General features: G+C 41.3%; 1 protein-coding gene across 1 annotated transcript; it reads right to left on the reverse strand.

The window, feature by feature from the left end:
• Positions 1-992: 992 nt before the first annotated feature.
• Positions 993-24,159, reverse strand: LOC140926030 (uncharacterized). Its single transcript, XM_073375841.1, has 20 exons — positions 24,034-24,159; positions 23,852-23,934; positions 21,690-21,767; positions 21,033-21,156; positions 18,834-19,582; positions 17,858-18,128; positions 17,117-17,326; positions 15,279-15,449; positions 14,731-15,074; positions 14,094-14,156; positions 12,289-12,406; positions 11,465-11,687; positions 10,964-11,163; positions 9,785-9,902; positions 9,023-9,140; positions 8,821-8,944; positions 7,858-8,102; positions 4,618-4,742; positions 2,903-3,036; positions 993-1,340 (listed from the first exon to the last, which is right to left on the reverse strand). The coding sequence occupies exons 1-20, from the start codon at positions 24,074-24,076 to the stop codon at positions 1,186-1,188; spliced, it is 3,696 nt and encodes a 1,231-aa protein (XP_073231942.1). The 5' UTR covers positions 24,077-24,159; the 3' UTR covers positions 993-1,185.
• Between the last annotated feature and the right edge of the window lie 687 nt (positions 24,160-24,846).

The following is a 24,846-nucleotide window of genomic DNA, read 5'->3' on the forward strand; positions in this document are numbered from 1 at the left end:
CCAAATTCACGGCTGAGAACGTTAAATTTGTATCGTGGGCAAATAAACCTCCTGCACCATAATCTGAACATTTTATAACGTCGAAGCTATTTAGGGCATGGCAGTGAAGGACCATCAGGTAGGGAGAGCCGTGTAGAGACTACAAGCAGTCCCATTTTTCATTAGTGATAGTAGAGCGAGCGAAATGCGAGCGCACGTGAAAAATCACCCCACGCGAGAAAGGGGAGAAGCGGCGGTGAATGAGTGTTTTTCTCTCTCCTCACCGCGTCTCGCCTTTTTCGCGTGGGGTGATTTTCACGCGCGCTCGCGTTTCGCTTCCGCTACTATCCCCGAGGAAAAATGGGGACTACTCGTAGTCTAAGCCGTGTAGGGCTATGTGAGGCTATGAAGGGCAGTATAGGGTTGTGTGGGTAGCGTACAGGCTATGTAGAACTATGCAGGTCAGTGCAGTAGAGTCAGTGTAAGGCTATGTAGGGTTATGTGGGCAGTGTAAAGCTATGTAGAGCTATGCAGGTCAGTGCAGTACAGTCAGTGTAAGGCTATGTAGGGTTATGTGGGCAGTGTAAAGCTATGTAGAGCTATGCAGGTCAGTGCAGTACAGTCAGTGTAAGGCTATGTAGGGTTGTGTGGGCAGTGTAAAGCTATGTAGAGCTATGCAGGTCAGTGCAATACAGTCAGTGTAAGGCTATGTAGGGTTGTGTGGGCAGTGTAAAGCTATGTAGAGCTATGCAGGTCAGTGCAGTACAGTCAGTGTAAGGCTATGTAGGGTTATGTGGGCAGTGTAAAGCTATGTAGAGCTATCCAGGTCAGTGCAGTACAGTCAGTGTAAGGCTATGTAGGGTTATGTGGACAGTGTAAAGCTATGTAGAGCTATGCGGGTCAGTGCAGTACAGTGTAAGGTACGGCTTTGGAGACCTCCTGCGGCCTCAAATATAGGATTTTTGTAGTGCACAAACGCAACTAAAGATTTAGGAATGCGTTTTATATAAACATGCGTGGCCAGGTCTATTACCGTCGATAAAACATGCAACCCAAAGTACTAGAACAAGCCTGTGATACGTTTCTTTTTTTTTTTCGGATACATAGGTAAGATTATTTAGTTGTTCAAGGTAGCTCGTGCGTGGAACCTTCTCCTAAAACATCGATTTCTGCCTTCGATTTGAGAGAATCGCAGTCAAGTGTTTGTTACGGTGTAGGGCCAGGCAAGGAAACATTGTCCGAGAGAGGCTGTGAGCGTTGGTCAATCTGTGTGGCTACTTGCTTTGCCATCACGAATTTACGAAGTGGTATGAGGAGGCGAAGCCCGTGGTTTAGCGAGAACGACCAGTGGACATCTTCTTCTAAAGATAGTGCAAGATACACAGGATGAGTTAATTAGGAAATAAGGTAGAAAGTTGTTCGTTTTGTTATGTTTCTAAATTAAACCTTCCGACAAATTTTTTTAGTCACAAATTAAAACATACGTTTTATCCCGCTAGCCTGACTAAAATGCTAACCGTCGCAAAATGAATGAACGTTTACCCCCTCGCCGCCCTTGCTTCGACGTTGTTTTGGTAAGCTTTGTTTTACATGCTGGATTTTAGACCAAAAGGACATTAATAGGGGTTGAGGGAGGGGTTTATTTGTTCTCTTTAGAGGAGACGCTAGTATCGCGCGAAATTCGAAAATACAGTCGACTTCCGATCGATAATTCGAACCTTGAAGGGAAAAAGAAGATAGTTCGAGTTATCGGGAGTTCGAGTTATCAAAGGTAAAATTATATAGAAAACGATCTGAAGGGAAATGTAAATTGCTACTAGTTAGCGGGAGGTTCGCAGAGGGCCCGAGTTAACGAGATTCTACTGTAGGTGTAGCCTGTGTAGCAGGTGCTTGGAAGTAGTGGGCACCGTTCTCTCTTTCGCCCACTACTAGGGAGCTTTAGCAACGACGACGGCGACGGCAACGAGGACGTCAAAAAAGTAACAGGTTTATTACGCAAAACAACAACTTTGCACGTGCATCACGCTTTTTTGTACATTTCTTTACCGTCGTTGCACGACTATGACGTAAAAAAGGCCTAATTGCAAGTTTTATGGAGGACGTAAACAAGCAACGACGAATCTCTTTTTCTCTCCCTAAACTTGAGTGCGGTCCTCAAGAAATCAACTCCAGGGAAATTCGCTTACACTTGCCATTTTCAGCAAATTGGAATAAACGTAGGCTCGATTACCAGCCGCTGTTCGGGAAAATGAGCCAGCACTCATCCCATCAAAGACCGGACCCGGGAGACGGCGTAAATCGAGCCTAGAATAAACGCGACAAAAATTTAAAAAACGGGAATTCGTTTTAAAGGTGACGTTTTCGCTGCCGTTGCCGTCGTCGATGCCAAAGCTCCCTACTTCCAAGCGCCTGCTGCGCAGGCTACTGTAGGTGGATTTTTCCAAAGAGAATGTTTCGCGATTTTACTATTAACTCCCTCCCCCAAACTACAACCTCCCCCCTTCCTTAATAAAAACGGGGAGAGGAAATTTTGTTTTTGAGGCTAAGGCTAAGGATGAACTACACAGTGCCTGTGAATCTTCTACCATTGTTGAAAAGTATGCGTTCAAAAATTTGAAGGAAAACATCGAGGTCAAATTCTTGATCGTTAGGTTCAAACATTTGACCAGCGTAGTGTGAATATCTTGACCGTCCAAACTTTTGCAGTGCATGCGTGGTTGCATGGACGCGTAGTAAATCAATATGGATTTGCCCATGAGAAGATGGAAAGACAACTTTTAAATAAGGAAATTGATATTTAACCTGGATCATCAGTTCTGCGTGAACAGAGCAAATATTTTGACCGATTCCGTGTAAACGAAATGCCCCGTCAAAATGATCAGCCGTCTGGTCCTGGTTTGGTGCAGTGTGAACAATTGCTTACCATTTGTTAAGTAGACTTTCCGATAAGGTATTCCATCAATCACCGACATGATTCGTTTTCTTGAGTTGGCCCGTTTGTCTGTGCTGGGAGGCTGAACTTCTTCCTCCAGTTTAGAAGTGCGCTCGGCCGAGAACCTAAGGCAGTAGCAAAATGTACGGGAGATGAGATCTGAAATACACGCGAAGCCTATAGACCTCTCTAGCTTGTATGTTTTGTTTCCTCAATGAAGGTCTCAGGGCAATTTGACCCTTTGTGTTTTCATAAATCATGCGCACATATGCACGGGAATAAGATCAAATTTGAATGAAACAGTTCTCAAAGCTAAGTTCACATGATACTGGTCGAAAATTCGTACTTTTAGGTGTTCCCTTGGATCAATTTTGGTTTTTGGGAAACTGCCCACCTACCCCTCCCTTGGTCAACATTAATACTTACTTCTCACTTAGGGCAAAATGTTCGGCTAGGGGAGGGGTAGGTGGGCAGTTTTCCAGAAAGCTAAAAGTTGATCCGTTCCTTTCACACGGAACCACGTAATCGAAAACTTGAGGTCAAAGTTTTGACGGGTGTGGTGAAAAATTGGAACGGCAAGGTGTGAACAACGTAACCGGGTAAATGTTTGTACGGCAAAGGCGTTGTTGCACGGATGCGTGGCTACTCAGCTGGGATTTGCTGAAGTAGCGCATTGCGCATAGGCAGATGGTAAAACCTTTGACAAAAGTTGAAATAAATTCAAGCTGATTCGAAAGTTTCGTGTGAACTGCGCGAAAATTTTTTAACCGTCGAAAATTCTACCGGTACCGTCTGAACGTAGCCCTAGAGTAGTATCACATGACCTATATTGGGAAAAAATAACATACAAACTATCCATCCGTCGTCTGACAATTTGTTCCAGCCAGAAAAAAAAAATTTCAAAAAACGAGGAGGGGAATTTTCAGTCCGTTGAAGTAAATTCACCAGAATTGGTGACTTTCTGAAAGATTGGAACACGCAGGTGCGTAATGACTGAACATTGTGGCTTTCTCGATAAAGTAACAACGGAAGAACTCGTTAAACTAAACTCCGTTTAATAATAAGAGGAAATACACCAAAACCGGTAAGCATGGTCCGAATGTTCTCTTGCCAGCAGAAATTTTGATGGTAGACTGGACCGGAAGTAAAAATGAAAATAAACTGATTTACAATGATATCAGTATAATCATGACACATTACATATAAATGTGCCCGGCTATGTTCTATCCTCCGCCTCACCCAGATAAAAAAGGGTGTTTTTTAGCCTAGAACGGGGTAAAAGCTGAGACGACAGTGACAAAATATAGATATTGCATCTTCAAGAGAAAATAAGATCCTCGTTTGGTTTCCACGCCTGTTTATGAGGACGTAGGTGATTTGGAAACTTGTGTTTCTATAAATAAACCTGTATAACCAAACAAGGAGGCGTGCAAATTACGTGCAAGAATTAATTAACAAAAACCAGAGAAGTTATAATTGCAATCCTTCAAGAATCAAAGTAAAAGAACCGCACGTCATCCTTTGGAACAATACGTCTTGGCTCGTTCTGGTAACTACATGAATGAATACGATGGCTTTCAGAAAATAAACACTGAGAGACGTTTTTGAAAATTGTGTTAGCTATCACTGATCTCCAAAAAAATTCACCTCCAATACCTGATTCTTTTGTACCTACAACATTATTAAACGTGTAAACAAAGACTTACTTTTTCCAAAAATACATAAGGGCAGTGAAGACGGACATGGCAGCCTCGTGAAACAGTCCTCTTTCGACAATTCCATTCTGTACCAATCCAACTACATTATCTGCTAGATCATTAGGGATGTTTATCTAAAGAAAATGAAAATCAAGTCAATCTCCCAAGGCAATAAACGTTACTGAGATTTTTGCGTTACGGTTTGAATTGATTGAAAAAAATATTTTCAATATGGTTTAAACAAACATAGTCTGCTACACAACCGTTTTTTAGTGTCGTCGCGCAACGCTCCCCCTCCTTTGTGGGGAGGAACGTTGCGTGACGACACTAGTGAGTTTACGCAACAGGACGGCAGGAAGAAGAGGACTGCAGAACGCTCGTGTGTGACAAACGTGACAAGGCTATTTCTTACGTGTTTTGTCGTGATCTTCACTTAACATCAATGTTTTCTGGTCTTTTATAAAAAGATCTGTTTAAAGGAAAGTGAATTTTGGCGAAAAGTTATTTCAAACAAAATTATTGTCACGCTTGTCACACAAGGTTTGCCGTCTTCTTCCCTCTCCCGTCCTGTTGCGTAAGTTCACTACTTAAACACATACGGCAGCTATACAAATAACGTATACCCCAACAGTCACATTTTACCCAGTGCTACAGTAGCTACTGTCCTGTCCTATCTATTTTGCAAAAAATTCAAATGTGATTGAATGGAGTACCAACAACAACACGCTATAGGAGTATATACTTGGAAGCACAGATGAGTCCATCCTCGTTGATGTTAGGGAGCTTTAGCAACGACGACGGCGACGGCAACGAGGACGTCAAAAAAGTAATAGGTTTAGATTGGCAAAACAACAACTTTGCTCGTGCATCACGCTTTTTGTACATTTCTTTACCGTCCTTGCTCGACTACGACGTGAAAATGCCTAATTGCAAGTTTTATGGAGGAAGTAAACAAGCGACGACTAATCACTTTTTCTCTCTCTCAAACTTGAGTGCGGTCCTCTAGAAATCAACTCCAGGGAAATTCGTCTACACTTGCCATTTTCATCAAATTGAAATAAACGCGACAAAGATTGAAAAAACGGGAGTTCATTTTAAAACTGACGTTTTCGCTGCAGTTGCCGTCGTCGATGTAAAGCTCCCTATTAGCCTGCGAGCAGGCTCACGTGTGCCAGTTCGGGGAAACGTTTGGCGTTGATATCATGTCGTGAGTCCTTGCATCGAAACATAGTTGAGTTTAATCCAGGCTTAAGCCAATTTTTACGCGGAGTTCTTGACTAGGAACATGCAACTGGAGCTTACGAAAAATTTATGAGCTTTCTCTCCGAAAGCAGGGACTGATAACACAAAATGTTAATCTGAGCAATATTTAGGAGGGTAAAAACCCTTCTTGAATGTAGAGGTCCACTCAACGCGTAAATAAAACCGACTGGTTCTTTCTTGCCGGATCTCTAATCCTCTGTAATGTAGAGATGCTAATGTCAGACGTCACTTAAAGAAGTGAGAATTAAAACAAAACTGTATGCAAGGCTGGCAATACGGCATAGGGTTGATTTACTTGAGGCCAATATTTCGGCTAACAAAATTAGCCTTCCTCAGGACCAGCGCTACGATGAAAAAGGATACTGTAACGGCCTCTTTCAGTGTAGTTCTGGCCTTAAGGAAGGCTTACGGTTAATGGCTTGCACGAACGTTTTCAATCTGCGTACAAACTGATGCGAACCACAGTACAGAGATCGCACTACTAACGATCACAAATGACATCTTACTGTCACTGAACAGGGGGGACAATGTGTCCCTATTGCTACTGGACTTGTCAGCGGCATTTGACAAGGTTAATCATTCTTTGCTACTTTCGCGTCTGGAGAAGTCGTTTGGCTGAAGGGATCACGGCAACTGTTCTGCAGTGGTTTCATTCTTATCTGTCTGGCCGATCTCAGTTTGTCGAAATGAATGATACAAAAACGTCGGTTAGGGGTCTGATGGTGGACGTGCCGCAGGGCTCTGTTCTAGGTCCCATTTTGTATCTGTTGTACATCGCACCACTTGCTGAGATAATACGAAGTCATGGAGTCGACTATCATTTCTATGCTGATGATACTCAGCTCTGCATATCGTTCAAAGATTGTGATGTCGATGTTGCAAAGCTGCGTGTAGAGAACTGTGTCGCTGTTATCTGTCATTGAATGGACGTAAACGAGCTGAAACTCAATCACAAGACAGAAATTATGCTTATTTACTCGAAGTACCATACTCGTCCACTTTTCAGCTGCTTCAGTATGGGTAATGAGAAGCTGACAACCACCGCCAATGCCAGGAGTCTGGGAGTAGTACTTGATTACAACATGTTATTCGACGTGCACGTCTCAGACATTTGCAGATCATCATTAAACCAGCTTAGGAACTTATCAAAGATAAGAAAATATCTCACACGGGAGTCTAGCGAAATTGCTGTGCATGTTTTTATAACGTCTAAACTAGACTATTGCAATTTCTTCCTTGCTTTACGATCGTAGGAAAATGCAGTTGAAGAAGCTTCAATATGTTCAGAACACTGCCACAGAATCGTTACTCAGACTCGTAAATTTGATAACATTACGCCTGTTTTATTTGACCTGGCTTCCTGTTAGTTAACGTATTATTTTTAAAATTCTTTGGCTAGTTTTCAAATCACTTTTTAAAATAACCTTTCACCAGGCTATCTGGCAGCTGTTAGAAAAAAAACTTGCGGGCACAAGGCTTTTTCAGTGTGTGCCCCTAAACTGTGGAATTCGCTACCATTAGATTTGCGTAAGTCACCATCGTTAACTGGTTTTAAGAAAGGATTGAAAACATATCTTTTTAGGCAATTTTTAGAGAGTGGGTCATTGTTTTTGTAAAATGATTTTATGACCTGTAATATGTGGATTGTAAATAGATATTTCATATTTTTTTATTCCATGCCTGTGATATGTAAATTATTTCATTTTTTCCCGTTTTTGTTACATAGTAAAGCGCCTTGAGTTGAGGATATAAGCGTTATATAAATAGAGTTATTACTGTCGTTATTATTAATTTTGTTAGCCGAAATATTGGCCTCAATTGCCGTATTGCCAGCCTTGCATTCAGTTTTGTTTTATGGAGGGTAATTACAATCGCAGATTAAAATTCTTTTCCTGGATTAGCGTTAATCGTTCTTTCAGGAAGCGGACAATGACGAATAAACAAAAATATCCTGATTCAAAAACAGTAAACCAGGGGTAAACAAACCTGAATTCGTGGCGGGATATCTGAATCAATGTAACACTTGACAATTGTCCTGGCCTTTTCCAATAGTAAATTTTCATCTTCCAGAGTGTAGTTTCCCGACCTTGCACACTCGGCGGCGTTTTCAGCCTGATACTTGAACCTTTCTACTTCCATCCAGAACTCTATATCACTGATTAAACGGTCAGTGTTCACGAACTTGCTGTTGATCACTCGCCGTGTCGGGTGCAGTGCGTGACGACGCAGGTCTAATGCCAGATACAAACAAAATCAGTAAACTTTCAGGGGAATGGGTACAAGCTTTCGGTGGAAAGATGAACAATGGTTGCCATGGATACCACTGACCAATCATAACCAACACTTGTCCACCCAAGAGATCTCAGAAATCGTTGCGCGGAAACCTTGTACCCATTCCGAGAAACACTTTAAATTCGTAAATACGAGGCTCCACTTTCGGTCGTATTTTCCATTTTATTTTTGGTGTTTGATAAGTGATGAAACACTACGACTCGTGTTTGATTTGTCACAAGAAAAGTTTCTCCGTCAAATCAAATTCCTAGGGCCAAAAACAAACATTCAAACTCTATCAGATAATTTTATTGTAAAAGGCGCTTACTCATTTGGTTAAAAGATGTTATTATGGACCACATGCACGAGTACGAGATTTGGAAATATGTGTCACTAAGCGTGCGAGCATAATCAAATCTCATAGTCCTCAAGTATATGTTGTCCACACCCTTTTATCTTCACGAGTGGAAGCAAACAAGATTCATGCAGTGCATTTAAATTGATTCATGTTTTCTAGCACTAAATAAGTTGAGCAGGGTGTTTAATGCCTTAAATATAGGCGATCAGTTTATTGTTTGATTCTATTCAATTACATATCTGGTGACAATAATCATATTTAAGTAAAAGAACAAGTACAAGACCGATAAAATCTCGAATCTGGCCAAACTCTTTACTTACTATGCTCCACTGTTGCTTTGCACTCCTTTCTCAGAAACTGTTTAAACTCTTGTAAGGACTCCGAATTATGGATCCCTCGCTGGAAACACATGACATTGTGAGCGAACATGGCCCACAGTCCTTTCTAGAGAAAGAGAATTCACAAACAGAACATTAGAACAAATAAAAAACACACTGGCGAATAAACGTCAGCGCTCCTCACCGTTTTTCCATGAGCAGCCATCTTGTAAACTCCCGCCAGTGTATTTCTCATGGCGTACTTTGTAAAATTTTCTCCTTCACCTTCATCTTCTGGGAACGTTGCCAGATACTCAGCGTACCTGACATGGAAAGGCATCACCAAAAAATTCAGTTTTACCAGAAAAAAAGAGAAACGACTAATAACCTGATTTTACACACTTTCACTGCCCCAAAGACCCAGAAACAGGGCTTATCGAAAGTAGGTGGATTTCCAGTCAGGGAGTTAAGGTTTCTCTAAAGTGAAAAAAATACTAGTTTGGGACGATTTCGCATATCATACAGATCCACAAATAAGACAACACAACAGCGAGGAGACAGTTTGAAAAAATGTTTCCCCTTTGAATAAGAGATCTTCAGCATGACAAAAAAGCAAAAAAAAAAAATTGCAAAATTTCCATCCGCAGAAGAACGATCCACAGTATAAAGCACATCCTGATCTTATGAGGGTTAAAAAGAATTCTGTTCGTTAATTTTTGGTTTTGGCCTTCAGCCTCCCAGTTACTTTCATCGCAGAATCTGCCTCGTACCCAGACGTCTCTCTTTCGATGAAAATTGGCGCGCAAAGGAAGGCGGGAAGGGGACAACGGGCGAGGCGGCGCTAAACCTCTCGTCTGTACCCTTCCCATGCCTCTTGCGGTTCATCGCCAGTCACTCGCGTTTTGCGCTCGCCTCTACCATGAGAAAAACGAAGCGCCTAAGGAGGAAGCTGTCGCAGAATCCTTACCAGTTTTCCTCCATGGAACGGGCTACGCAGGCCTGGGCTGAGACAAGCATCGGAGGGGTGGCCTTGTCTAGAAGCGGAATGTCCTTGATGATTTCAGCTTTGCAGTGTAAGTATTCGACTAAAATGCAAACATATAAAAACAAAAACGAGATGACTGTTTGGTCTTAATTATGCCAAAAGTACTTTCACGTTCATCTGTACACCATGGGGAATTGTTCTGTTCCTTGCTAGAAACACCAGCCGGGGACTCATTAAACAAACAAATGTCTCTCTTGTGGGGGTATCTGTTAATGAAACGGTCTCAAATGGCTAGTATGGGTCATCGCCTGGAATGCAGTCCCGTTGAGCGAGAAGGTAATAACTATTTCCCCTTGGTCCGTAGTGGTACCTCAAAGGCTAGTACAGAAGAGCTTCTGGGCACCGGAACCAAATACGTTAATATGTCTAATATGAACAAAAAAATTGAAAACCTAATTTGCAGAATAATGCGAAAAAAATACAATCTTGGGCACAAAACGCCTCTACCACCGATTTGGTGCTTCTCTGATGACTCCTTCCATCACCCCACCCTGGGCAAGGTTGTTCAGTGGGGGGCGGAAATGATCCAGCCGGACTTCAACGTTGTGTTTTGGGGGAAGAGGAAAGTATTTGTAATTGCCAGTGCTTTAAGGAGCTTTATCTTAAAACTAGACATAGCAACATCCAAGATTGTAGCTTTTTACAAGCGCGGGCTGAAGAGTTGTACTCGGTTTTACCGTGAAACAATCGGAGCTAGATTATTTATGTAAAATTCCGTTTCTCCTGATTAAAAGCTAGTCCAGTTCACTAGCCATTCAAGCACGTTACCTACTTCCTTTGGCAGTTAAGGCTGCATTCTTAAGCAATATACCACATTTTCTATGGGTTTACGCGCGTGATTACCCACGTGGGATGTTCGGAGAACACGAGAAAAGCTTGTAAATCACGAGCCGAATGCGAGTGATTTACAAGCTTTTCTCGTGTTCTCCCAACATCCCGCGTGGGTTATCACGCCCTTAAATCCATAGAAAGTGTGGTCTATGGCTTTTATAAAATAATTTTAAGTAAAACTATGAGTTTACCGGCACAATAAACCATAGGTTTTTAACCAATCAGAACGCGCGTACTATCTTAGTTATTTTATGAAGTGTAATAACCTACCGGCTGTGGTTGGAATGTTGGTGAAGTACTTTTTAACAATTGTCATTGCTCTAGCCTGCCGAGCCTTGCCGTCTTTACAGTTCATTTTCATATTTTCTACTGCCTGCCAAAACAGTAAAGGAGCTTCACACTGCTTCTCGGTTAAAAATCGCTTGAACCACATCAGCTGAAGGGAGTTGTGCATGACATCGATGAAGGATCTGAAACGAAATCGCAAAAGGTGTGGGTTAACCGGTCATTTAGCCCCGGTTACTAAGCCCCCTATTTTCAAGTCATTTAGTGCACTTCAAATGTAATATTCCTTGTTATGTAAGCCATAAATCAAAAGCCATCGCAACTGTGTGTGTGTGCGGGGGGGGAGGGGGGGGGGGTCATAATTTTTTGGGGAATTTTTTTTTTGGTGGGGGGTTGAATTTTGGGGGAGAAAACATTTTTGTGCCCCTTTTTTTCGGTATTTTACCGACCTTTCCCCCAGTAATCATTATCACCCCCCCGCCTCACCTTGGTTTCGGGGGTCTCATCTTAATTCCAGTCAACTTCTTATTTCCTTCAGACGCGTCATCACCCTGCCTTGTCACGTGTCCATAGAAATGCGTAAATCTTTTGCTCCTTGCATTCATTATCTCCTTTTCTTTCTCATAGTCTCTCAAACTTGGAATCACAAAATCATTGCCGACCGCTTCACTCTCGTCTTCATCCTCGTCACCTTGTCCAAGAGAAAAACCTGAAGGAAGGCAACAATTAGTTATTTCGGCTATAAAAATTCTAGGCGAATTTTTTTAACATGCTTGAAAATGACCCAGAATATTCGCACAGAAACTTGGCAATCTGGTGACTGCGGTGAGAATCAGTTTCACAGGGGACTTTACGTCTTGGTCGGTCCCATCGTCAAGATCAGGCCCTGAGCTAACTTCCCATGGGTGTGTCACAAAAGTGTGCTATTGTCAGGTCAGGGGGGATTTGGCTTTGAATTCTCTGCTTGTGGCTGGCTTAAATCTCAAGCTGCCTCGGGCCTCATTTGGCGGGCCCAAAGCTAGAGATGACTAAGATGAGAGTGTCTTTGTGATCGACGAATATTTCTTTCCTAATTAGGAGTCAAGAAGAGGGTCACCTTGGAAGACTTACGGGTAAGAGCTGAATTTCTTTACAATTCCTTTATTATAAGTCACGTTAAGCTGGTTGGCCTAGACTTGCCAGCTGGTGCGGTTATCATAAATTTGGCTAGAATGACATTTACATTTTAAATTCAGTTTTACAGTGACTCTGTTTTGTAAAGGGGGAACGATCACAATGAACAACAGTTTTGATTCCATACCCTAACTTACCGGAAACACCGAGACTGACTGCCACTTTTAAAGCGCGCCACTTTTGAAGAGCGGAGCATCCTGGTTTTGTTACACTGCTGATATATTTCTTCTTGGAAGCACTCTTTCTTCGAATTCCCTATGAAAATTCAAGAAACCGCAGCAGGACTTAGTAGTTCAGTCGGTAGAGCGCTTGACTGCAGAGAAGCAGTTCGCGGGCTCGATTCCCGGAGCAGAACAAATACTCAGCGTCTGAAAACAACTGAGAAATGACTAAGGTACTCGGTCTTTGCCCGGCAAACGGCTAGACTTTCACGTGGCTCGGATGACCACGTAAAATGGCGATGCAGATCCCGTCCGTCTCCAGTTAGGAGACGTGAAAATGGCTCCCTTAATTAACCACTTTCTCGCTTAATTGATATATTGTCACTTAAGTAAAGGCGTTATAAAGGCTAATCCAAACCTTATATTCTAAGGGGAAAACCTCAGGGGCATATGTTTTGCAGACTGCTTCACTAAACCATCGCAATCTATTATCTGATTATCTTTATTCCTCCGAAAAAAATATAGTCAAGATTTGTTACCATCACAACATAGTCATCTTCAGCTTTATTCTCATCATTACTCTCATTGTCTTTGTCATTGTCGTCATCACATTTATTAAAATTTATTGGTTGGAATGTCGTCAATAAAAAAATTCCAAAGCCTCCAGAATTTGAAAAACGATTGCGTCTCTTTTTTATGAGCCTTACTGCCCGGAGTTGTCAATCTATAAAAATCGGTATAGATAAAAATCGATAGCAATCAAGTGATTTTTATCGATTGATAGCGGAAATTGGTGAAACTCGATAAACTAAATTGCTTTATCAAATCGATATAATCGATTTTTCATGATTTTAACGATTTATAACGGTAAGTCCAACGTTGTTGTTTTGTTTTTTTGGCATCAGTTAAATAGCACAGCTGAGAAAACACATCCACGAGTAACAACTGATCAACAAACATGAAAAGAAGAAATGTGGAAACTATTACAGACACAAGATTCTCGTGACCTTTTTGTACATAATAACAGAAACACATACATTCACAGTTCTCGCAGGCAAGTACCACGAGAAATACAACCTTAGATAGAAGATTTCCCAGCCTGAATTTCAGACATCCTCTAGAGTAGAAGGGATGCCCAAAACTCAGACTAAAAGATTTCTCTGGATAGCTTTTTACCGTTTTCTGTTAACAATCGATAAAATCACTAGTCTGCTACACAGCCGTTTTTAGTGTCGTCACGCAACGCTTGAGGAGCGTTGCGTGACGACACTAAAAACGGCTGTGTAGCAGACTATAAAATCACTTGAACCCCAACGATTTTTATCGATTTTGATTTTTCTCTATTGGCTTCTCTGGGAATTATAACTTGAAAGGGCGGCTGATCTAAATCGTGAAAAACTGGGAAAAATATAAAACCTGGCCAATGTCGGCCATCCCGGAAGAAGACTTTAAAGTGGGTTTTAAAGAAAAGATGAGGTTTTTGTAAACTATTTTTTAAAAAAGTGACAATGAATTATTTGATCCTTCGACTCCCAATTGCAACTCAATTGTCAACAAATTCACTGTTTACATGAAATCTGTTTTCGTTTTTGGATAAACAGGAGAACAGATGTATCTTGCGAGAAAAATCGATGGAATCGGTAAAATCTAGATAAATCGATAAACGAAGCTAGTGTGTCATCGATTTCTACCGATTGATCGATACAATCGATATCAATCAAATCAGATTTACCGATTTTTATCGATTCACTGCTCCGGGCTTAAGGTAATTTTAACCATACCACGCTGTTGATAAAATGGTCCTCGTCAGAACGAACATACTCAGACCACTGTAAGGCGACTGCCTGTAAAAAAGCAAAAAATACTGAGGAAAGAAAAATACGTTGTTATTAGTTTGTTTTTTCGTTGTAACAGTAATAAATAATACAACGAGGCAGTACCCACGCACCCAGTCTTAAAAGGTGTGATCTTCTTTGATTAGGCCCCTTATATGTCAGCTCTTTTATTTTAGGGCAGGGCTCCATTGTTAATTTTGTTTGTGCATTGTTTTTCCAAACAATTCGGTTATGCTTTGTTACAGCTTCGAATCGTCAGGTCTTATTATCATATATACCACGGCATCAGTCTTCATATCAAAAACCGTTAAACTAGGGGCGGGTCGTGAGAGCCCCTCCCTCTTCCTACCCCAAGATACCCTTTCCAACAATTTATCTTAAGTATCTCAATGTATCTCAAGTGAGCGCCTGCACCTAGATCAAAATTCTTGACCCACCCATGCATCTACTAGGTTTTATTTAGAAAGTGTTAAAAATAAACGGCCCACGTTAGTTTTCTATATTCTAGGTCAACGCTTGTAAGAATCACCGGTGTTACACCACGGGGCCCATCAAAACTAACAAAAGCATACGCAAATATTACCTGTACTGATTTCTTCACGAAACTGGACAACAAATGATCTCCCTTCTCTTCGGGGAGAAGCCGCATCAAATCATCCCTAACACGCATGCTCATTTCTATTTGCCGCGGAGATCCTGGGGCGATATAGGTCGCAATAAGCGTTTTTGCTGAGTGATATTTGCTGTAACTGCCAAAATCCTCTGACGGTGACAAATACCGCTGAGCGTCTTCCCAGAACTGAAGGCTGCTAAGCGCTTGATCTTGCTGAGTTTTCTCTAGGTATTCACGGAGAGGGCCGCCGGCCAACTTATCTGCAGTCATCGCAACTAGCGTAGGCAAACTGAGTTCATCTGACACACTTATATCTGCACCCAAAAAAGGGGAAGAAAACGTATAATACACGTTTGGTATAGTACCGGTAGTTCCAATCGGTCAGTAATTTCAAAGGTGGCATTTAACTTTATTAACTAAAAACACAATTCTTGGCGCCAGGTTTATCAGACAAAACTTAAACATTTCAGGAGCTAGTGAAAACTGGAACCACGGCTAGAAAACAGAAAAGCATTTACCAGTATCACTTTTGAAGAGGACAAGTCTTTCCTGCTGGAGGGTATCCATAGGGTACACATTCCGTGGCTCATTAACCATTGCTGCTATTTCGTGTCCAACCTCTTTGAACGGGATCACACGGGAAGCCGAAACTCGTCTTAAGGCCAGGAGTGCAGACTGAGGTGGTGAAGCTTGAAACAAAAAGGAAAATACGAGTTGTTTATGAAGAAGCTTAAGCGCGTTTTCCATATGATCGCTACAATCGCTGCGATCGCTGAGAAAAAAAAAGTTCAGCGATCGTTTCGATCGTATGAAAACCACTCTCCAGCGATCGCAGCGACAACGATCAAGTTCTATCTCAGTGATCGCTGTCGCTTCTATCGCTACAATTGCTTGAAAGTGGTTTCCATATGATCGCTATGATCGCTGCGATCGCCGAACTTTTTTTTCTCAGCGATCGCAGCAATCACAGCGATGGTAGCGATCATATGGAAACCATGCTTAAAAGAAGAAAAAAAATAAATCAAGCTCTTTTGAATTTCACTGAAATTGTTTCATTTTGCTTTGTTTTTGGTCGGTAGAGGTCATCGAGTTCACAGAGAGAAAGGAAAATAAATCCTTTTTTTTTTCACTTTCTCTATAAAAACCATCTAATTATTAAACGCTACTGTTTTGCATCGAGCGCCAAAGAAATGTATAAAAAGGAAGTCGTACGTGCAGTGCCATTGTTTTGCTCATCAATGACAATCCCATCGCTTAAGATTTTCTCGACCTTCGCCCTGACCTTCGACCTGATCTTCGCCGCCACAGTAAACATGTTTGGCAACGCCTATTCCCCTTGCCCAGTTTTAGCATTACCTGTTTACTTGGTTTCGTTGCAGCAGCCTTTGTTTTAGCAGAGCGAGTTCAGTATGCGGCTACCTGCTTTCGAAATTCACGTGCTCCAAGGTAAGTTGACGAATTCTTTGAGTTTTCAGGTCACTACTTTGCTTCTCTTTTTATTCTCCGCTTTGTTTGTTACGATTTCAAACAACTCTTATTTTAATACTTTTTCGGTTTGTTAATTCTCTTTAATCATCTGCTACACTGCAAGGATGAGACTTTTACAGTCCTTTGCTTTTCTCCCTCGGAGTATAAATGCGGCATAAAAGTGTTATAGAGCTCTCATCCCCTGAGCCACGTTTTACTGTTTTACGGTCTCATCCATACATTCCAGTTTATAGTTTCCTCAACAGAGTTTTCCGCATATATTCTCAGTTTTCTGTTTTTGTTTTGTTTATACATTGGCCTGGCTCAGAGTATGAAAAGGCTTTTCGTCATTGCGTGAGTTAAAATGCATATTTTATTACTGTACAGCAACCTGTTTATTTGATATTCTTTGCAACTCCATGTACATATATTTACATTTATAATTGCTCTGAGAGACTGGACCCAAAGGTTCGTGCATAGGTTTACTCTTTTTTCAATGGACGGGAGGCCTGTGGTATGCCTATCTATTTTCACTTTCTCTTTTTCCATTGAAATTAAGTCAAATAAAAGCCAAGCCACATCCAAAATATAGAAATCACAGTTAATAAAAAGTATAGAAAAAATAAAATAAAATGCTTCGTGCCTGTGCAGGAAACCAAATGGCCTGAGTTTAATCTATCTCCTGAGGTCGCTCACTTTCTCGGGAGTGAGCGTCGCGACAAGGCGGCTGAAATTCAGGCTAGAAACCAAACAGCAGGGACAAAAATAAGATAACCTCAAAGTTTTGGATAGTTTGCTATCTTTTCGCGTAGTTTGTAGAACGTTTAAGAGCTAATGAATTTAAAGGTAGTCTTGAGGGAAAAGACAACGGGTGTTCTTTGATACTTACCTTCTAACGACCTAAATGGAGAGGAACTCTCTGATGATGATTCATAAAGTTCCTCAGTCATAAGGCTTTGTTGTGATGCCAGTGCCTCATACACGGTCTTAAGCTTCGTTGAAGCTGATGACAGGATTTGCGCGTAAGGAGGTCGCAGTTTAGGAAGGCTGACTCGTTTTTCTTCCAAATATTCTTTTTTCTCAGCGGCCTCTGTTTCATCTGCACAGAAAAAAAACATCGGGTAGTGAATAACTAACTGTAACAAGAATTGACCGACACAGTGAACATGGCAGCTCGGCAAACATTGCAGCTCCAGCAAACGATCCGATTAACGAATGACAGTTTCCATACACATTCTTCTCCCACCAACCCTGGTGTGCTACCAACAATTGATATAAATCAGGTTTACTAAAAACCGCATATCGACTGTTATAATTTTTTTGGAAATAACCTAACATATCAATGTCGAAAGACTAAACCAAAGAATGAAATTTTATGCTGCTTTGCAAATTTGTAGTTGTTCGATCTTTCAGCTTAAGTAGAAGTTCATTGTTTATTTTATTGAAGGTCAAATAACAGCGAACTTTTCGAGATAAACTTTCATCTTTATCCAAGGAGTTGTAACCAGCAAACTGCGTTGCAATTGCATAGCGAAGTTCCAAAAAGAGAATAATTTGAGAAAAGTGCTCAAAATAATTAATGAATAACGTTGCATGCATTTAGGCAACTCCGTTTAATTATAAGCCCTACTCTGCTCGGGTTTTTCCTCTTCCCTTCGCCACCTCATGAAGTCAGCGGTTGCAAATGCGGGCTCAGATATAGACTTTTCCTCCAGGGGTGTGATGGGACGTGACGTTGGTGGGTTGGGAAACGAAAGGCTGTTTCCCACAATCCTCTCGTTTCCAGCCTCCAATGACTGCCAATTTGGAAACATTTCGTTCTCTTCTTCTTCGCCAATAGCTTTCAACGAAGCGTCATCTGGTTCTGGAGTAACTGGACTTGAAGGTGGGGCTTCGCGTATCTAATGAACGTCAAAAGGAAAACAGAAAGAAAGAAAACCGCAGTCAGCTTTTTATCACTGAGAGTTTAAAAGAGACCGCAAAACTCCACCTGTATGCTATGTGAACAAATGATGCGATTCAATAATTAACAGTGTTTTTATTGCAATTGAACGCTAAAGAGGATATAATATCAGTAACTACATGTAGTAGCAATTTCAACTTAGGAGTGCATCCGACAGGAAAGGTAAGGGGCTAATTTCAAGGCGAGATACAAAAAAGAATCCCGTTCCAGGCTAACAGAAAGCCCATAAAAAATATTGTGTAGCAGCAGCTAAAACATCACAAAAGGGATGTTCAATGAAGATTAAAGAGGGAAGTTTAGAAATAAGACCCATTGACAGAGATCTTTTTTAGGGAAAGACTAGCTGCTGAGATCTTTTTTATGTTAGACTACCTTCCTACCTTCTCTTTCTCCTCCGAAGAGGCCTCTTTTTGTCGTCGAAAGATTGGGGAGAGGGAAAAATGAGAGCGCACAGGGTACGATGGGAAGAGAAAATAGAGGGAGAGAGGCTCCCACCTTTTCCCTATTCCCATCGCTCACCGCGCGCTTATTATTATTATTTTTTATCATAATCTGTAATTATTGCTATTTTTATTGGAATACCTAGCGGTAGCCTCTGCGGAGGAAAGAGCCACTTTCTAGTGAATTAATATTCATAGCTCACCCCTCCCAACCGGCGCAGTTCCAACGGCATATCATCAGGTGGCTCAACCTGATCGTCACTACCGGTAAGGTTGTAATCGACACCTTCCCAGAACCACCTCTTCCATTCTTCCAACTTCCTCGCGCGAATATCTTCTTCCGTTTCTGTGACACTCTCTGTTGAAGAAACGCGCTGTGCTTCCATAAATTCGTCGATCTCTTCTTGAAATTTTGTTTTAGAGAGTGGGATTTCTTGCTCAACATTTTGAACCAGCGAGAATCGTCTGATCTCTGGTCTTAACACCGATTGACGACAGCGTTTCTCTTCGATAAATTTCTCAAGACGTTTCTTGTGTTCTATGTACTTGGGAACCCAATAACTTATCAAACGCTCCAAAGCCATCCTCTGCCCGGGTATGAAAACGTTCCCTGAAAATATCGAGGCATCGGAGAGGTACATTCGCCTAGAAACACTTTTCGGAAATTTAAAAGAAGATTTTTTTTCCAAGTTGGGCGTTCCCCCGCATATGCTAATCCATTTCATGATCTCAGGAAGTTCCCTAGGGGATCCACTACGTAGATATTTGGCTTGAATATCGCGGAAAACGAACCTCCGGTGCTCCTTTTTTGTCACCCTACGGAACCGCTCTGCTTCGATCCAAAAAAGCAAGATTTTCTGTCCTGAAGTACCGCGCAGGAAAAGATGAAAAGTACGCATTCCCTCGACAGTGCCCAGATAGGTTCTTGTTTGATCAAGGTCCACTGAGGTACCTGCAAGAAGTAGAGAGATTTCAAATGTCATAAAGCCTCTGCATGCTCAAATTACAAGCGGTTGAAATTCAGAACAATTATTTGACTCAGAATCCAAGAATGAGACTGTCGAAACACGTGGCCTCGAGCCAAATGTTCTGTACACGGCAGCATCAATCATTTACTGCAATTTGCAAATTTTAAAACAACTACAGCATTGTAAAAAACGTTTCACTTTAAGTTGGGAACAAGCCCACTTAGAAGATTCACCTTTGTTGAATGTAATGTGGTTAAGAATTGCACGTTTTGGTATAGAGTGAGGGTTTCACAGTACAGTGGAGCCTCTATACAACGAAGTCCTCGGTATGACGAACAATTTTCATTACCACAGTAATAGTGAATACATGAAAAAAAACTCGATAAAACGAAACCTCCTTATAGAGAACATATTCAGTTGTCAGTCTCTTGGCTCTTCGTTATATCGAGGTTTCACTGTATATCCAAGAACTTTCAGAGCACATTTTACTCCCCGCGGGAGTTATTGCAAAGGCCGAAAGGAACATTTTGGCACAAGTATTGCAGGTTAGTGTGTTGGGAAAAAAAGGAGGGCGCAAACGTAGAACCACTTTAAAAAGTAAAAACAAACAAAACAACAAAATTTACCAAAATTTGTCACAACGGCAAACCATATGATCTTGTAAAACCTCAATATTGTAGGTTGAAACAAAATTTCCTGCCGATCGGTATCACCGCAAACCGTTAAGGTTGATTTCCACTGACGCGTTTTTGATGATGCACGTTAACATACGTAAATTTTAATCACGCCAGTAAATAAAAAAGAGGCACCACATAAAGTGTTGAGATTAAACGTGAAGTTGAGCGAGGTTCAACTTTTACGCTTACGAGCAACCTTTCATGCATTGCCTCTATTTTATTTGCGAACGTAAATTTTACGCACGTACGCAGGTTAGTGTTGAGGTGGATCACAGTAGGCTTGATGTACGAATCGTGCTGTATTTTAATCCTCCATCTGTTTCTTGTACCCTTTTCTAGACCAGAATGTTTAGCTTCTATAAACTATTCCAAACGTAATTGCTTAGAAACCGCTACCCTTTACAGCACTAAAACTGCCGCTTATAAGCTCCCCCAAATACCCCTCGGTTGATAAGCCCTAACCCCCCCTCCGCCCCCCTACGAAGACGTATAAGCCCAGGGATAAGGTGATGTTACGCGGTAGAATTCGCAACGACGATTTTAAGCGCAACGCAGCACTACAACATTTTTGCGACGTTGCATCGAATGGCTGCAACATTGTTTCAATATTGCTACGCTGTGTTGCGCTCAAAATCGTTGTTGCGAATCGTCCCGTGTAACATCACCTATAAGCGGCATTTTACTGCGAGCATATAGCTTATAGATGAAAGATCATCTCCCGAGGTTGCATTTGTTAACAGCGGGTAGCGTAGCTAACCTGATGAGCCAGCAGCTTTCTTAAGATGGACATATAACAGGTACTCAAGGAACAAATCTGTTTTCCAGAAAAGGTGCAGCCTTTCATTTCTCACCCACTTTTTCACTCGATAATGTGGTAGGTGCTATCAAGAAAAAAAAAATTAGAATGTATAGCCTTAATTAAGTTACTAGATCATTGCAGAGAGGGAAACAGGCCAGCTATAACGTAAAACAGTTTACTTGTCAATTTATACTATTCTACTATGATACACAATTAGCCCGTAACCCGTAGCCCGAAATCATCCATAATTTGTGTTACTTTTGTGTTACTGTACTATGCATCGCCACCCTTGCTACTAATAGCGAGCTTTTAAATCGCCTGTCAGCTAGTTCATTGCGATCAGTGAATTGACGTCAAAGTTACGTCTTCCCACGATGACGGTAGCCTGATTCTCAGACGTCCGAGGTCGCCCGCGGCCCCTTCGCTTCTCTCCCTCGAAGGGGGACGTCTGAGAATCGGGGTACGATGGTAGCGGTTTATGCTGCATTTTGACACGCGGCACGCCTATCGGCATCCAAGGCAGTCACGGTATTCTTCCAAAACTTGTCTTTCCATGACGCAGCAATAAGTCTGTAGGGAGAACATATTACAAATTTAGGCTTGGTCATTACTTACATAACATGTCCGTGGCGGGGGAGGGTCGATGCTGAAATTATCCTCTGCTGGGTTGTAAGTTAATCGTTTACCAAATACCTGTCAAGAGTGTCACGAAAGCAAATGTACATTTCAAACAAATAACACCGAAGGCCGCTCTGTGACACTATGGTAACAGCCATGTTTTAACCTCCGAGTGAAAAAGAGCCATAACAGAAACTCACTCGATCTGACATTCAGGGATGTGACAATGACCGTTTTCTTCTCAAGATGCATTATCCGTTTTGGACAGGACAAAGATGGAAAAAGAGTTTGATCACTTGTTTCGTAGTTCGTCTAGTTTAGAGAGGAGAAGTGTGACGTCAGGTTACCATGGTAGCAAGATTTCTGGATCTCAACATTCTTCCTTGACAGAGACGGCCATTTGCATTGTCGAACCATGAAAGAAAAGCATTGGCTACTGTTTTCTTACGTGAGTGCAGTCATGAATAGAAAACTCATACATGTCAATTTTTCGTTTTTTCTGCCATATTTGCAGAACCAAGGTTTACTGAGATTTAGAAATTTTGCTACCATGGCAATCTGACGTAACGACATCTCCTCTCCATTACCATGGGCATTAGATCGGTGCGGGTAGTCGAAATATCGACTATGGACGTCACGGTCTTTCATGTCTCTCCTAAGTCCACCCCAGTGGGATAATGCGGCTCCGAGTGAAAAAACCGAACTTCATCCTATCCACTAAAGATGAAGATGAATTTATCTAAGGCTCCGTCCATAACAAATCCAGACATTTTTAAAACCACATTATCGTTTTTCAAGTCATGAATCGGTGTTCCAATCATACGAAGCACGTGAATCCGCTTATTGATCTTGTGGTGAATATACCACTGTTTAGGAAATTTACTGGGCAAAATTGTGACTGTGCAATATTTCACCCATGAGGCAAAAAATATAGGATAAACTATAAGGGCCAAATATTTAAACGTAGCTTAGCCATGCAGTGTTTAACAAAACCGCGCTCTAAGTCATTTTCAATTTGCCAAACTATTTTATCTAAACATCATCTATTGTGAACAGTTTTATGAAAGCATACAGAAGAAAAAAAGACAAGCATTTATCTTCTTAAAACAACCAATCAAAGAAGAGATCTGGAGGTTCAAAGATTCGTTAAACCGCGGCTTAAGTTAGACTTCGTTTGAGTATTTGGCCCTAAAAGTTTACATAACAAAGAAGGAACACCGCATTGCAGCCGGGCTACATGAAACTATGACCATCTTCGATTGCGTTTCCGATTCCGATTCCATTCTATATGTTACAAATTAAAATCACCTATTTCCAAAAATTTCTGAAAATTTCGGTCGAAACATAAACTAACATTTCGGCCTGGAAAAGGTGGTTTGCCTCCAGATATGGTTCTTTTTGGCCAGTCGGTCCGGTGCAAACGAAACTCACCTTTCCATTTTTCATAATTTTAATTTCCAATCACAGCTCACTGAGAAGAAATCGAAATTCCGGTCAAAACTTTAGTGGAACGTTTGGTCGGTTCAGAAACTTTTCAGGTTGAGTTTGTTTCGATAGAACAACAGGAATTTGAAGCAACCAGGACGTCATTTATAAAATGCATTGGCGTTCTTTTAAAATTTATGGCGTTATTTCAGCTGGTTCAATTGGTTAAATGGAAGCGAGTTTTCCTGGATTTGAATTTTTAGGGAGCAGATCGAAGTTTAAAAAGAAAAAGAAAACTTTGCCGTCGAGTGTCTAAGTTCTCTACAATACGTCACATTGGAGGGTTTTCTATTTATGATTATAGTCGTGCAGTGATGGCCAAGAAATGTACAAAAACGAATGGTGCACGTGCAGAGTTTTTGTTTTAGTCATTTAACCTTTTTTTTTTTGACATTCTCGTTTCCGTCGAAGTCGCGGTTCCTTGAACTCCCTGGTATCATTCCATTTTCCTTAGTTTGTTCCACTAGTTTTTACTGAGTTATAGGGCGGTCTCCTATGATGGAAAGCCACCATAAATAATCTTAAAAAGTTGAAATAATTTTCGCGCGCTTCGCACTCGCTTGCTTGCAATAAGATGATTTGACTAAAGAAAACTTTGCTTTGTTACTCGCTTTTAACGATTATCGCTAAAAAGTCAATTAATTTGTGTCATTTGTTGTTTAATTAATACTTACCGGAAGCGAAAGGAACGTATTCAAATACTCAACAAAAGCGGAATCGCTCAAAAGTTTTTCAAAGAGTTCTTCGCTTGCAATTCCTGGTGAAAGTAGAGAAGTAAAGCATTTGCGGAAAGTAAGTTTAAGCGTTTGAACAAACGAAGAAAAAGGGAAGCAAGTTATACGGGAAATGATCTTACCGCGAAGCGTGTCTAAATTGTCTAAAGGTTCGTTGACGTCCATTTTTGCTATCCTACCAAGAACATGCTCTTTTTCGTGTTTTCTTTTCACAGTTTTGTTGTTTTCTTGTTGCTATGCATCGCATCTTGGCGCGCGACGCAATAATCGACAAAAACCGTCTACGTCACGCGTGGTTGCTGTGAGAAGAGCGCAGGCGCAGGAAGGCCGCCGAAAATTCGATTGACAGACAGGCGTAGTGCAACACTTTTTATATTATATCCTGTAACTTCTAAAATCCCCTAGATATAATTCAAATCCGGCCCGGGTTGTCCAAAGATGGGTTAAATTAACCGAGGGTTAGTGCGAAATTGGAATGCAGTTAGGGTTACAGGAGCCATTTTTTGGTTTCCATCAAGAATACACCAACAAGGAAATATTCTACGCAAAAGCCAACCCCTTCTTCCCACCCCACTTGAAAAACTTAAAAAAAGATCTTTCTTTTGATGGGTGTAAGGATCACTAACAAAGTGTTTTTACAAACAAAAATTTCAAAAACCGAAAGAAAAAGAAAAGAGAGAAAGAAACAAAAAAGATTACGCAAAAGAAGAACAAAATCTGTACCAGGGGTGGATCTAGGGGGAGGGTGCAGGGGGTGCGCACCCCCCCCCCCCCCCCCTGAGATGACCTGCAATTTTCTAATACAACTGGTATTCTGCAAAAAAAAAAAACTATGTGGTTTATTGGTGTTGAAGTAGAGCAAGAGACGAGTGCACCCCCTCCTAAAAAAAGTCCTGGATCCGCCCCTGTGTACTTAAAAAAGAGAAATGTAAATC

Source organism: Porites lutea, chromosome 2, assembly GCF_958299795.1.
Source record: "Porites lutea chromosome 2, jaPorLute2.1, whole genome shotgun sequence".
Lineage (NCBI taxonomy): Eukaryota > Metazoa > Cnidaria > Anthozoa > Scleractinia > Poritidae > Porites > Porites lutea.

Excerpts from the sequence above, each read along its gene's own strand:
- LOC140926030 (XM_073375841.1), bottom strand. The coding sequence starts at position 24,076 with ATGGACGTCAACGAACCTTTAGACAATTTAGACACGCTTCGCG. Across the intron at positions 18,129-18,833 it reads AACTGCGCCGGTTGGGAGGG|ATACGCGAAGCCCCACCTTC; the intron begins GTGAGCTATGAA and ends GACGTTCATTAG. Across the intron at positions 17,327-17,857 it reads AGAGGAAAAACCCGAGCAGA|ATGAAACAGAGGCCGCTGAG; the intron begins GTAGGGCTTATA and ends TTTTCTGTGCAG.